Source organism: Pseudorca crassidens, chromosome 9 (genome assembly GCF_039906515.1).
Source record: "Pseudorca crassidens isolate mPseCra1 chromosome 9, mPseCra1.hap1, whole genome shotgun sequence".
Lineage (NCBI taxonomy): Eukaryota > Metazoa > Chordata > Mammalia > Artiodactyla > Delphinidae > Pseudorca > Pseudorca crassidens.
In genome coordinates this window covers 70,093,819-70,110,092 of record NC_090304.1, presented here as the reverse complement: position 1 = coordinate 70,110,092, position 16,274 = coordinate 70,093,819, and the positions used below count along the sequence as shown (strand labels likewise).

General features: G+C 36.4%; 1 protein-coding gene across 15 annotated transcripts in view; it reads right to left on the bottom strand.

Moving 5' to 3' along the window:
- The window catches only part of DEUP1 (deuterosome assembly protein 1), a 113,551-nt gene that overhangs the window by 30,030 nt on the left and 67,247 nt on the right, over positions 1-16,274 (bottom strand). For 14 of the 15 annotated variants that reach the window (XM_067750680.1, XM_067750681.1, XM_067750682.1 and 11 more), the window contains 2 exons: positions 13,915-14,112; positions 12,113-12,199 (listed from right to left, as the gene is read on the bottom strand). In XM_067750680.1, the coding sequence (XP_067606781.1) occupies positions 12,113-12,199; positions 13,915-14,112 (285 nt within the window). The remainder of the gene's footprint in view (positions 1-12,112; positions 12,200-13,914; positions 14,113-16,274) is intronic. The other variant, XM_067750687.1, reaches the window with a different exon arrangement.

Genomic DNA, 16,274 nt, shown 5'->3' with positions numbered 1-16,274 from the left:
TGGAACAGACTAGAGAGCCCAGAAATAAATCCACACTTATATGGTCATTAATCTACAACAAAGGAGGCAAGAATATACAATGGGAAAAAGTCTCTTCAATAAATGGTGTTGGGAAAACTGGACAGCTACATGCAGAAGAATCAAACTGGACTACTCTCACACCATTCACAAAATAAACACAGAATGGATTAAAGATTTAAATGTAAGACCTGAAACCAAAGAACTCCTAGAAGGAAACATAGGCAGTATACTCATTTACACTGGTCTTAGTAATATAGTTTTTGGATCTGTCTCCTCAGGCAAGGGAAACAAAAGCAAAAATAAACAAGTGTGTTTACATCAAACTAAAAAGCTTTTGCACAGGGAATGAAACTATAAACAAAATGAAAAGGCAGCTTAACAAATGGGAGAAGATATTTGTAAATGATACATCTGATAAGGGGTTAATATCCAAAATATATAAAGAACTGATACAACTCAACATCAAAAAATAAAACTGATTAAAAAATGTGGATGTCAATAGACATACAGATGACTAAAAGACATGAAAAGATGCTCAACATCACTAATCATCAAGGAAATGCAAATCAAAACCACAATGTGATTATCTGTTAACACCTGTTAGAAAGGCTATCATAAAAAAGACAGAAAATAACAAGTGTTGGTGAGGATGTGGAGAAAAGCAATGTTCGTGCCCTACTGGTGGGAATATAAATTGGTACAGCCTCTAAGGAAAAAAATATGGAGGTTCCTCAAAAAATTAAAAACAGAGCTGTCATATGATCCAGCAATTTCACATCTGGGTATTTACCTAAAGAAAATAAAAACACTAATTCAATAGCTAAGATACGGAAACAACCTAAATGTCCATCAATAGACAAATGGATAAAGACGATGTGGTGTATATATACAATGGAATATCATTCAGCCATAATTAAAAAAAAAATGAAATCTTGCTATTTGGGACAACAAGTGGATCTAGTGGATGGATCTAGAGGCTATTATGCTAAGTGAAATAAGTCAGACTGAGAAGGACAAATACCATATAATCTCACTTATACGTGGAATCTAAAAAACAAAACAAAACAGACTCAAGGATACACAGAACAAACTGATGGTTGCCAGAGTGGAGGGCGTAAGGGTGGATGGGTGAAATAAGTGAAGGGGATTAAGAGGTACAAATCTCCAGGTATAAAATAAGCAATGGGATGTACTAAACAGCATATGGAATATGGTCAATAATACTGAAATAACTTTATATGGGACAGATGGTTACTAGACTATTGTGGTCATTTCATAATATATGCAAATGTTAAATCACTATGAGGCACACCTGAAACCAACATATTTTATGTCAAGTATATTTCAATTAAAATAACCTTCCTATATGAAGTAAAATGTTACATAAAATATATATGATTAAATGCTATTTTAATAAGATCACATTGAAGGCTATACATCAATGGCATTCCATTTTATGATAGCCCATTAACAAATCTTTAGACATATATATTATATGTGTGTATATATATATATATATATATATATATATATAATATATATGTGCTAAGTTCTCCAGATGTAATCAAATATCAAAAAGTGACTCTGCCTTTATGGAAAATATAATAAAATTGAGTAGGCTAAATTAACATGTATGAAAAAATAGTAAATAATATAGATATGGTATAATTATGTGTTAAATTATGTTGCACAAAGTAGGAACTCAAATGTTTTCTGAATCAATGAATGTCAACAATTATTGGGATTGAGATCATCCAGAAAGTGAGATAAGACAAGGCTTCAGTGATCTTTTTAATGATATTAGAAATGATTTTCATGATAACTTATTCATGCTTCTTAGACTACAGGTGAGTCCCATAAATCCGCAAGTATTCATTGAGCCCTACATTATACCAAACCCTATATGAAGAAAAAGTATAAAACATAGTCCACTTCTTCCCTCAAGAAGTCTATGATTGATGAGACAAAACATACCCATACTAAACAATTAAAAAAATAAAAGAAGACAATTCTAAACTTAGTGCTAAACTGTTATAACTAAGTGCTAAAGAAAGTCAAAGACAGGAGAACAAAATGGGCCCTAGAGTAATGGGAAATGAATTCATGGAGGAAATAAAATTTAATCTAGTCCCTTAAGGGACTGGTAGGATTTTTTTTTTTTTTTTTGCAGTACGCGGGCCTCTGACTGTTGTGGCCTCTCGCATTGCAGAACACAGGCTCCGGACGCACAGGCTCAGTGGCCATGGCTCAACGGGCCCAGCTGCTCCGCGGCACGTGGGATCCTCCTGGACCGGGGCACGAACCCGTGTCCCCTGCATCGGCAGGTGGACTCTCAACCACTGCGCCACCAGGGAAGCCCGGGACTGGTAGGATTTAATAAAGAAAAGGGTATGTCTTTATTCTCGTAAAGTAAAGGAAAGGTGGAGGACATATAATAGGTTAATTGATTCATCATTCACTCATTCATTTATTCATTCACTCATCCAACAGAAGATTTTTTCAGTGCCTCCTATATTCAGGCACTATAGTAAGTGCTGAGGTACAATGGTAAACTAGGACCATAACTGCCCTCAGTGAGCCTACTGGTAAGGGGATGGGTAGCTGACAAGAAACAGGTAATTTTAATATTGCGGTATGATAGGTGTTAAGTAAAGGATGCTATGATGGCTTCGAGGAGGGACTCTTAACAGAGGAAAATCGGGGAAGATTTCGTATAACACGTAAAATTTATGTGGAGAGACTTGAAACACTGATAGGGCATGGCCATGTGAAGTAGGGAAAGGGGATTTTTAGGGAGAAGGAAAAGCATGTGCAAAGGCCTGGTAATAAGAAAGAACATGAGAAATGAGCATCACACACACAGATGAGAATAAGCTACTCTAGCTATAGTGGAGGCTTTGTGTAAGTCACTACAGGGAAACAAAGTGGGTGAGCCAGATTAAGGAAGCCGTGGAATGTGAAGAGTTCTGACTTCCTATGGGAAATTGAGCACATGTTCTACAAGGAAAGCTTATGTAAAGAAAGCATATCTGGTCTGAGAAGTGCCCAACTTGGAAGCCATTCTATGATCCAGAAGAGATAACTGACGTTATCTCTATCCTTTAAGAGAAAGTACACAGCCAGAGAAGCAGAGGGCCAAGGCCAAATCTGAAGGATGAGCAGAGGAAGAAGGGTGAGGAGCCAGTGGAGAAAACAGAAGAAACAGAACCACGGGATATAATAACAGTTAATATCATGCACTTGGAGTTATCAAGCTATGTGATCTTGGGCAAATTACTTACAAGCTATGTGATCTTGGGCAAATTACTTAAAAACTTAAAGATTTCATTTCTTTTTCCGTGAAATGGGGATAATAATACCTACCATACACACACGGTATGAGGATGTAGACACTAATGTACGTAAAGTATTCGGCAGAGGGCAAGGCATGTAGTAAACACCCAATGAACAGCAGCTCTTTGTTGTTATACAGTTCTACCAGTCTCCCTGACTTTTTATCTCTAGTCTCTGTACATTATATTACCTTATCATGACTCATTCCCACCACTCTGTCTGGCTAATTATTCCTCAGATGCCTTTTCTGACTCCCAATACTGGGTTAGGTAATCCCTATACAGCCCCCTGCACTCTGCAATTTCCTATCACTCTTTAGCATAACTATCTAGTTAATTGTCTGTATCCACTAATGTATGTCTCCTTCCACTAATATTAAGCTCCATGAATTCAAGGATGTAGTCTGACTTACAATCCTAACATACTGCCTGACACATAGCAGACATTCAATAAGTATTTATAGAATGAATGAAAACATTCTGTGGTGACTGTGGCATGCGATAAATACAGAACAGAATAGAGAACCCAGAAATAAACCCGTACATGTACAGTCAACTAATCTTTGACAAGGGCACCAAGAACACACAATGGGGAAAGGATGGTCTTTTCAATAAGTGTTGTTGGGAAAACTAGACGTTCACAAGCAAACAAATGAAACTAGACCTCTATCGTAGACTACTCACAAAAACTAACTCAAAATAGATTAAAGACTTAAATGTAAGACCTGAAGCTGTAAAACTCCTAGAAGAAAACACAAGGGAAATAGCTGTTTAACATGGTCCCTGGCAATGATATTTTGGATATAACACCAAAAGCACAGGCAACAAAAGCAAAAATATACAAGTGGGACTACACCAAACTGAAAAGCTTCCTGCACAGCAAAGGAAACAATCGACAGAGTGAAGAGGCAACCTATGGAATGGGAGAAAATATTTGCCAACCATTTATCTGAAAAGGGGTTAATTTCCACAATATATAACAAACTCATTCAACTTAACAGCAAAAATACGAACAATAAAAATTGGGCAAAGGGCCTGAATAGACATTTTTCTAAAGAAGACATACAAATGGCAAGAGACACATGAAAAGTTATTAACATCACTAATCATCAAGGAAATGCAAATCGAAACCGCAATGAGATATCACCTCACACCTGTTAGGATGGCTAGTATCAAAATGGCAAAAGATAACAAGTGTTGGTGAGAATGTGGAGCAAAGAGAACTCTTGTACACTGCTGATGGGAATGTAAAGTGGAGAAGCCACTCTGGAAAACTGGTCGGAGGTTCCTGAAAAAATTAAAAATAGAACTAACATATGACCCAGCAATCCCACATCTGGGTATATATCTAAAGGAAATGAAATCAGTATTTTGAAGAGATATCTGCACTCCCATGTTCATTGCAGCATTGTTCACAATAGCTAAAATATGGAAACAACCTAAGTATCTATGAATGGATGAATGGACACAGAAAATTCCACATAATGGAATATTATTCAGCCATAAAAAGAAGGAAATCCTGCCATTTGTGACAACATGGGTGAATCTGGAGGACATTATGCTAAGTGACATGATCCAGACAGAGAAAAACAAATGCTGTATGATTGCAGTTATATGTGGAAATTCTTTAAAAAGTCAAACTGATAGAAGCAGAGAGTAGAACGGTGGTTGCCAGGGGCTATCTGGGGCGGGGGTGGAATGAGCAGATGTTGAATCAAAGAATACAAACTTTCATTTATAAGGTGAAAAACTTCAGGAGATCCAATGTACAGCATAATGACTATAGTTAATAACACTGTATTGTACATTGGGAATTAGCAAAGAGAGTAGATCTTAAGTGTTCTTACCACGTACACACACAAATGGTAACTATGTGAGTGAAGGATGTGTTAAATAATTTGTGGTAATCATTTCACAATGTATATATATATCAAATCATCACATTGTATACTTCAAATATAAACAATTTTACTTGTCAATTATACCTTAATAAATCTAGGGGGGAACAAAAGAAAGCTTTAAGAAACCAATGTGAAACTGACTAACTTCATTAAAACTTGAGTGCTAACTTCTCTGTGGGATATATACTTTCTAATATTCTTGTTTTGAGGAGTGAGGGAGACTTGGAAGTTGGCATCTTGCTGCATCTCCCCTGTACCATGTTTATTTCTAACCTTTTGCTCCTGAGCCAAGTGAGTGAGGCTCCTGTCAGGGAAAGCTGGTGAAGACTCCTTCCCTCCCTCAGAGCAAGCAGGGCCACGTAACCCAGGAGGGGCTTGGCTGGGTTATATTAGCCCTCTTGGGTGTGCCTGATCGTCCAGTTCTCAGAGACCAAGCCCACTCTATGACTGGCAGAGTGCATTTGAAGAGAAACATATAGGAAAACATTTCACAGCAAAATTGATGGGATGCAGCAAAAGCTATATCCAGAGGAACACAGAGAGCTTTAAAAACCCTTACGATTAAAGAAAAAGATATAAAATTAAGAAATTCAGTATTTATCTTAAGATATTAGACAAAGTACAACAAAACAAATCAGGAAGAGGAAATTAATAGAAGACAGTAATAATGAAATTAGGAAGAATAAATAATAACAAATCCAAAGTCAATACTTTTAATACTAATAAAATAAGCAATGATTCTGTGTGCCGGACTTAAAAAAGAGAGAGAGTTAAACTATACAAACTTAGAATTAAGAAAGGAAACAAATACAGAATATAGAAGAGATGCAAAGAACTTTAGGATATCACTCCCTTTGGTAACAAGGAAACATACTGGAATGGGTAAAGATTTCCTAGAAAAATAAAAATGACCACAAACAACCTAAGAAGAAGTGAAATTTGAATATACCAGGTACCCTGAAAGAGAATAGAAAGGTAATTGAAAATCTACTTCGCTGAAACTTCAGTTACATATATATACATTCTTTTTTATATTCTTTTCCATTATGGTTTATCTTCACTGGTTCAACATCCAGACAGTTTCATAGCTAAGCTCCTTCTAACCTTTAAAGAACTGTAATTCCAATATTATTTAAACCATGCTAGACTGCTCATAAATACGGAAAGCCCCCAATTTATGTTATAAAGCCAGCATAACTGTATAACAAGGAAGACAAAAGAGAACTATATACAAATCTCATTTATACACATACATCTTAATTTCTAAATAAAATATTACCACATAGAATCCAGAAATATATCAAAACTGTTAGAGTATGACTGTGATATGTTGAAGTCCTAACCATTATTAATGCCTTAGAATGGGACTTTACTTGTAAACAGGATCTTTACTGAGGTAATCAAATAAAAAATGAGGTCATTAGGGTGGACCCTAATCCAGTATGACAGGTATTCTATAAAAAAGGGACATGTGGACACCGGGAAAGACATGCACAGAGGGAAGATGATATGAAGAAACAGAAAGAAGATGGCCATGTGAAGACAAAGCATTGGAGTGATGCATCTACAGTCCAAGGATTGCCAAAGATTGTTGGCAAATCACTAGAGGCTATAAACAGGCAAGGATGAATCCTCCCACACAGGTTTCAGAAGGAGCATGGCCCTGTTGACACCTTGATTTTAGACTTCTAGCTTCCAGAACTCTACAACAGTTTCTATTGTTTTAAGCCACCCAGTTTGTGGTACTTTGTTATGACAGCACTAGAAAGTGAATACAATGACCAAGAAGGTTTATTCCAGGAATTCAAAGGTGGATCAATATCAGCAAATCTGTCAATCATAGTCTATTACACAGCAACAAATTAATGGACAAAAACTACATGATGTCACATATGCTGAAAAGGCATTTGATAAAACCGGCGGCAAATCTTAAAAACCCTAATTAGGAATAGAAAGACAAAATAAAGACCATAAGTCAAGAACAAATATTATCCTAAACAGTAAAACTCTAAAACAATTTCATCAATTAGACAAATCTGTCAACAATCACTATTATTATTTAATATTCTCTTGGAAGTGCTAGCAAGTTCAATATGACAAAAATTACTGATATGAACAGGAGAAAGGAAGAGATACAACTATTTTTGTTGAGACAACTGCATATCTCAAAAAACTTAAGAACCTCTAGTAAAATGCCTACTAAAATTAAAAGATAATTTGGCTCTTTTTTCTATATTAGCAGTAAGTTTTTAGATATGGAAAAAGGAAAATATTCCACTTACAACAGTGACAAGAATTATAAAATGCTTGAGAATAAGTTTAAAAAGAAAGGCACAGAATTTATACAAAGATGATTGTAAGGTCTTATTGAAGAGCATAAAATAAGAGATGAAGAAATGGAAAGCCATGCCATATTCTTGGATGGCAAATTTTACTATTATAAAAATGTCAATTCTTTCAAAGATAATATATAAACTTAATTCAACTCCAAATAGAATCCAACAGGAAATTATCAGGAGAAACTGGATTAACTGAGCTTAATATTTATATAAAAATTTAAATCGGATTCCTGTTTTATGTCACACGCAAAAGTGTAATTCAAATGGATTAAAGACTTAGATGAAGAATATAAAGATCTTTGAATAAACTATATGTATTGTCTAGAAGTTGGAAGAACCATGTTACACAAGGAAGGAAATTCAGATGCTATAAACAAAAGGATGTACATGTTTGACAAATAAGAGTTTAAAATTTTTTGTATGATAAAAAGATATCATAAATAAAATTAGAAACAACAAATTTAGAAAAATGCTGTTATAAACTGACAAGAAAAAATTGTCCAAAGAAAATGAGTTTGAGTTTTGCTTGAGAAAAAGGAGCAAAGAATATAATGAATTTATAGTACATTGTCAATAAATACGCAAAAATATGCTCACTGTAGTCAGGGAAATGCAAATTACACTACTATTGAGAGATCACTTTACACCCATCAGACCGACAAAAATATAAAAGAGCAATAACACCTATTATTTCCACTAAGGATGAAAGAAAAGGGTACTCTCATACAGAGACGGCAGAAATATGATTCGACAACAAATATTTTAAAATTAAAACATATTTTGAATCGGCAATTCCATTCTCAGAAAGCTATTCCAAGATGTATGTACAAGGATGTTTTTGACAGTATTGTGTATCTGTGTAAAAATCTAGAAACAGTTATTAATTATGAATGAATTACAGTTGACCCTTGAACAACAGGGGTTTGAACTGTGTGGGCCCACTATACATGGATTTTTTTCCCTAAATACATACCACAGTACTACAAGACCCAGAGTTGGTTGAATCCTCAGATATGGAGGAGGGCTGACTGTAAAGTTATGTACAGACTTTTGACTGCATGGAGTTAGCGCCCCTGACCCCTGCGTTATTCAAGGGTCAACCATAATTCTGAAAAAATAGCTGAATAACTTTTGATCATTCACATCATGGGATATTATTAAGCTACTCTGTACAATCAAATAAGACCTAAACTTGTTGACATAGGATCTGCAAAGGATACAAGACACAGAGAAGTGTGTAAAATCTAATCCATTAAAAAAAAAAAAATTAAAACCCCTAAATAGGTATATGACTACACACACACACAAACATGTATGAAAAAACACAAAATGATACATAGTGAATAGTTAACGTGTTATCTGGTGGATGGGTTAGGAGGTTGCTAGAGAAATGGAGGAAAGGGGAAGGGGAGAAGCAAGAGAAAAAGAGAGACTGCACTAAAATCACTAGTGTGTAAGTTACTCTTCAATTCATTAAAATTTGTATATACCTTACATGAGTATATATACATTTATTTTTTCTAAGAAATTAAGAAAAATAAAAAGGTGTTTCTCTACTGACTTGTAGAGTTGTCCGTGACACATAGTCAAAAGCTAGTTTAGAATAAAGTATATATTACACATGTATTTCTGTAAAACAACACTCAGCTCATCCCTCCTAAGTGTGTACACAAGCAAGGAAAAAGTTATAGAATGCTACACACTAGCTGGTTAGCACTGAATACCTCTGGAGTCCAAACTGGGATTGGGGATAGGAGCAGAGATAATTAGCTTCTTCTTTACACATCTTCACGTGTTTTATTTCTTGAAAAAATGAAAACCAATAAATGAACAAAGCCAAATGCCTACAGGAGCCAGAGTGAAGCAGGCTTAGTGGGGGCTGTGACGAAGCAGAATACACAACGAAAAACATCCAGATTGGGGGCTTCCCTGGTGGCGCAGTGGTTGAGAGTCCACCTGCCGATGCAGGGGACACGGGTTTGGGCCCCGGTCCAGGAAGATCCCACATGCTGCAGAGCGGCTAGGCCCGTGAGCCATGGCCGCTGAGCCTGCGCGTCCGGAGCCTGTGCTCCGCAACGGGAGAGGCCACAACAGTGAGAGGCCCGTGTACCGCCAAAAAAAAAAAAAAAAAAATCCAGATTGAAATGTAAAAAATTAACATAAAAACTATTTATTTGAGAGAGAAAAAGACATAGATGAGGGCAGGATCCTAAATAACGTTTTCGTGTGTCCAGTTTAGAAAAAAAAGTCCTTGTGTTACACAGATTTTCTGTAACAGACAGGGAAATCACACATACTTTACTTTTTATCCATTTATACTCCAATCACAGGACCCATAACAAGGCCCAAAGAAGAATGCAGAATGCTTCTATTCTATGATGCTAGAATACAGACTATTAGGAGAACAAGCACATACTATCACAGAAATATAGTATCATCATAGGCAGAACACGCTTTGACATAAACTGTAGCAATATTTTTTTGGATCTGTCTCCTAAAGCAAAGGAAATAAAAGCAAAAAAAACCCCAAATGAGACCTAATTAAACTTAAAAGCTTTTTCATAACAAAGGAAACCATCAACAAAATGAGAAGACAACCTACTGAATGGGAGAAAATATTTGCAAATGATATGACCAATAAGGGTTAATATCAAAAACAGCTCATACACTCAACATCAAAAAAACAAACAACCCGATCAAAAAATAGGCAGAAGAACTGAATAGACATTTTTCCAACGAGGACATTCAGGTGGCCAACAGTCACATGAAAAAATGCTCAACATTCTTAATCATCAGAGAAATGCAAATTAAAACCACAATGAGATAACACCTCACACCTGTCGGAATGGCTCTCATCAAAAAGAACACAAATAACAAATGTTGTTGAGAATGTGGAGAAAAGGGAACTGTCACACACTGTTGATGGGAATGTAAATTGGTGCAGTCACTGTGGAAAACAGTATGGAGGTTTTTCAGAAAACTAAAAATAGAAATACCATATGACCCAGCAATTTCATTCACGGGTATGTAACTGAGAAAAACAAAAAACACTGATTCAAAAAGATATATGCACCCCAATGTTCACAGCAGCATTATTTACAATTGCCAAGATACAGAAGCAACCTAAGCGTCCACCAACAGATGAATGGATAAAGATGATGTGGTACACACACACACACACACACACACACACACACACACACACAATGGAATACTACTCAGCCATAAAAAAGAATGAAATTTTGCCATGTGCAACAACATGGATGGACTTGGAGGGTATTATGCTAAGTGAAATAAGTCAGAGAAAGACAAATACTGTATGATATCACTTATATGTATAATCTAAAAAATACAACAAACTGGTGAACATAACAAAAAAGAAAGAGATTCACAGATATAGAGATAGGGGTAGGGGATTAAGAGGTACAAACTATCATGTATAAAATAAACTATGAGGATATATTGTATAACACAGGGAATACAGCCAATATTTTATAATAACTATAAATAGTGTATAACCTTTAAAATTGTGAGTCACTATGTAGTATACCTGTAACTTATATAATATTGTAAATCAACTATACTTCAATTAAAAAAGCAAAAATAAAATACTGACAAAAAAAGAAATACAGTATCCTGGCTTAAGAAAGGACCTTGGAAAATGCCCGATCCAACTTCCTCACTTTACAGCTGAGGAATGTGCGGCCAGGTTAAGCACCTGCCGTACTCGATTCCCTCCATTCCCTGCATGGCAGAAAATTATTTTATCTCAGAATTTTCACTCAGAGCAAATAAATGGTAGACAAGTAACAATGGTATTTCATTAGTTCAATAAATAAAATTCTTCTATTTTACATGTAAAAAACCAACCCTCAACTGTTATATTAAACATTTGAAATGAAAGGCACAGAACCTGTTTAAGTTGCCTTGTGTAAACCTGTAAAGACACTGCTTGAAACCACACGGTCAGTCCTCAATCATTCACTGATCCATCCTTTTTATTCAACCAGCATTCACTGAATACTGTCTATACTCCTGACGCTGGGAGGTACTCTTGATACACACATTAGTGAGGCACAGTCTTTGTTCACCATCCAGTGGGGAAGTGATAAGCTATGAAACAAGTTGGACCCAAAATACAAACCAAGTGTAGATGGAATGATTTATTCTGACTGGAGTTTCAGGAGCAGCTTCATCAAGGGGAAAGTTGACACATGAGTCAGGCCATGTAGGGTGTAGGATTCCAGAGGTAACAGCAAGAGCAAAAGCAAGGAAGTAGTGTGTTTGAGGAAATGATCAGAATTGAGCCCAATGAAAGAAAAGAACAAGGGAGAAAACTAGAAATTCACATGTTCTAGCCTGAGGATAAAAGTAAATTCAATCTAAGTGCAAGATAATTTGCCACCCCATCTCCTGCATGCCTGACATGTGGGAAGCATTCAGTAAAGAATGTCTGGGTAAATCCTGACCAACTAAGTAATCTCTCTGTTCAAGTTACTGAATGATTTCAGCATATTACCATGTACCGTCCAGGGTCTAAATCTCCCATCATGCCTTTCAGGTGTGTGATTTCAGTTCTGACAGCTTTATCTCTCTTATCTGAGACCTGAAAGGAGATTAGTAGTTAAAAGTGAATGTAAAATTCATAATAAAAGTTCACAATTCTATGAAAATTAATTTTATTTTGTTAATGTAAATATTTTCAAAGTGTAGTGAAGGGAAACACTTCTTAGGCAGGATCATCATAAATCAGGTATTTTCATTCAGTTCTCAGATCTTCAGCAGGCCCCATTTTACCCTCCTTTTCTAAGGAGGTGCTAAATTGGTGCTAAATTAAAAATAGATACTTACAATAATGATTCATTATACTTTTCTATTCCAAAATTCCATTTCTCACTTCTATTTTTTTATGGTATGCAAATTACCATCAGAAAAATTACAGTTTTAAAAACATGCTTGAATAATAGTGTCCGTTAAATTTGTTCATGACCTGATTAATTTTTACAATACGCAAATATGATTTCATGTTTAATTTTGTTCTTCTTGATACTTCTGCCAAATTTCCTTCTTTTTTGTGACAACTTCATTTTGTCTCCTCATTTATTTTTTTCCCTAATTTCTTCTACTTAAGAGCACTTAGACAGCATTTGCCCTTTTATTTATCTAGGGCTCATTTCCATATAAAACACTTCCCTTAAAAAGGTTTACTTTTGTAAATTACAAAATATATTCTCCTTGACAAAAATCTAAAAATATAGAAGAATATAAAGGTGAAACTAAAAATCATTCATGATCCAACTACCCAGATCACTGTTAACACCTGTAAAAATATCATTTCCTTTACAGGTGCAACCAATGCTATTGTCCTATCTATGCTGTTTTCCTGTATATTATACAAATTAATAACAGTTTAAAGCTTATATTTGGGCAAAGGCAGAATCTTTTCTTGTTTTTACAATACTCAGGATTGAAATAGCCCTGTTATTTATGAAGTAACCCTCATATGGCTAGAAAATTATTGAATGGTGCTCTCAAAAACCCTATTTGGTGGTGAGATGAATTGGGAGATTGGGATTGACATATATACACTGATATGTATAAAATAGCTAACAAATAAGAACTTGCTGTATAAAAATGAATAAATAAAATTTAAAAATCCCTCTATATTTGGGGTAAAAACACTGAGAAACCCTATACTTTCAGTAGCAGGCCACCAGTTTGATGATGAGTATGGGACTGAGGGAATTTCAAAACGAATAGGAGGGGAGGGAGGGAGGGAAGACTTAGAAGTCACTTGCAGTATTTTAACAGTAGAACGTTATAATGGCTGTTTTTCCCCATGAACCAAGCTATGCATTGAGTGCATGTTCAGTAAATATGAAGTAATCTTCGTGTTTCATGTCCATTTTTTAAAACTCTAAAACAAAGGTATGAAATGGGAGTGGGAAGTGTCCAAGAAAAGCTGGAGTAGAAGCTTTTTTTAAGATACAAATGTTAATAGAAGAGAACTATGGAAAACAAATTCAGGAAGAAATCTTTGACCAGAGCATGCTGTGGGAGGTGATCAGAATATGGGTCACTAGAAAATGTTAGCATGAGATTTAAAGAAATTTTCTTGTGCTGTCACTTGTTTCCCTGGTTCTTGTTTGATGACACTTTGCATTATCTCACCAAGGTTTTATGTGACTCCACAAAGCATTTCTGTGCTGTTAGTCTCAGAAACAATACAAGAAATACAACCCTTTTATTAATCAATAAGGAAGGCGACTATTTGCACTGAGCAAGAGTGACCTGGACAGGTGCTTCCTGCCGCTTGCATACCTGTTGTTTCGCCAACATTTTCTCTTTTATTTCTAACTCCATTTTTAACTGTCTCTCCAGAAAGGCAGCTTTCTTCATGATAGTTGCTATAGTGATTTCCTTCTGATGAAGCTCCTCAGTTAGGTCAGAGATTTCATTCCTCATTCTTTCCTGCTCAGAGCTATGGTACTCTTCCTCCTGATAGAGTTGGCTTCTTATCTGCAGCAGATATTTTCCAGAAAATAGTAACAAATCCTTTATACAGCAGCTAAAAGGTTTTATTGGCCATGTTCGGTCTTCCCATCCTATCTTAAAACTTTGCCAGACCTCACTTTACCCTCCTTTTCTGATCAATGCTAAATGAAAAAGATACTTACAATAATGATTCATTGACTTTTTCCTTCCAATTTCAAAATTTTTTTTTCACTTCTATTTTCTATTGTATGTAAGTCATCACCAACTACTGATACCACTTTAATGACGACTTTGACAGGAAGGTGGGGAAAGTATTATCAAGCACTTTTCTCCCAGCTTCATTGAGGTATAATTGCTATACAAAAACTGCACATAGTTCATGGATAAAATTTGGTGAGTTTGGACATATACTTGTGTTACTATCACCAAAATCAAGAAAATAAACGTGACAATTACACCTAAAAGTTTCTTTGTGTCCCTTTGTTGTTTTAATTTTGTGTACGTGTGGTAAGAATACTTAACTCAAGCTCTACCTTCTTAACAAATTTTTAAGTGCACAATACCTTACTGTTTACTGTTGCACTGTGTTGTGCAGCAGACTGTGGAACTCACTCATCTCGTGTAACTTACTTGATACCCATTAAACCACCACTCCGGATTTGGTGCCATGGAAGAGCACTGGACCCACAGCCCAGAGGCTGATGAACCATTTTTTAGGGAGAAAAAAATTGGCTTAGAGAGGTTAGGTGACCTGCTCAAATTCATAAAGCTATTAACTGGCAGAGCTAGGTCTAGAACTTAGGACTGTTGGATCTAAATTCAGTGCTTTTTTGGACTAAATCAGGCTGTACTATTTGCGACTGAACACTATGTTTTTAAGAATCTTGTTACAATAAATTTCAAACTTAAGGTGTCCATCAAAAAGCATCACCTACACTTCTTAAGCCGGTGGAGTCTCATATTCTTAACTTTAGCTAAACCTTCCACAGTAGAAACCTCTGGATCACCTTGGACTCCTCCCCTCCCTCATCCTCCCAAATCAAGTCAGGTAGCAAATTCTGTCCCTTCTATTTCAACCTCTCTTAAATCTCACCTCTGCTTTCCATTCCTACTACCACTGTCTTAGTCCAGCCTCCTCCAGTCTTTCTAGAAATCTTTCACTCTCTCTAATTCTTGAGGATCAGAGATAAAGTATGTAATTACCGGTCTCAAAAAAAAAAAAAAAATCACAGTCCATCGGGGGAAACAGGAAAATAAACAGTTAGAACACAGTGTAGCAACTGATATCAGCAGTATGTAGTGGAGTAGTGCTTACTCCAGCCTGGGGATGCCAGGATAGGATTCCCAGAAGAAGGGACATCGCACGGAATACTGAAGGATGAATGGAAGCCAGATGGAAGAGAGAGATGGAGGTGAGGTCCCAGGCAACGAATGCAGTGAAGGAACGGGGTCAGATGGAGAAGGCACACTCAGTGAACCCAAAGGAGCTTGGAGTGGCTGGGACTTGGCGCGTTGTGAGAAGTAAGGCTGGAGAGTTAAGGAGGGGCCATTCACAAAGAGATTTATATGAATTTACCTCTCGGAACTTACTTCAAAAACTTTTTTTTCATTTCATCTTTAAACATTTCAGGATATATCTCTAAAAGAATAGTGGTGTGCTCTCTCTCTTTTCTAACATAACCAGAATACCATTATAATGTCTTAAAAATATTAACAACAATTCCTCAATATCATACAATATCCAGGCACTATCAAATTTAAAATTGTATCAGAAGTGTAATGAATGGTTTGCAGGTTTGCTTATTTGAATTGAGATCTAAATATGGTCCACACATTGCGACTGGCACCTATCTTTTTTTTTTTTTTTTTTTGCGGTACGCGGGCCTCTCACTGTTGTGGCCTCTCCCGTTGCGGAGCACAGGCTCCGGACACGCAGGCTCAGCGGTCATGGCTCAGGGGCCCAGCCGCTCCGCGGCATGCGGGATCCTCCCGGACCGGGGCACGCATCCGTGTCCCCTGCATCGGCAGGCGGACTCTCAACCACTGCGCCACCAGGGAAGCCCCTGGCACCTATCTTTTTAAAGCCTCTCTTTGTGCATGCATGTGCGTGTGCACGTGTGTGTGTGTGTTCTGAGTACTCTGCATACATCGTCTTATTTAATCACCACAATCTCTATATTCCAGAT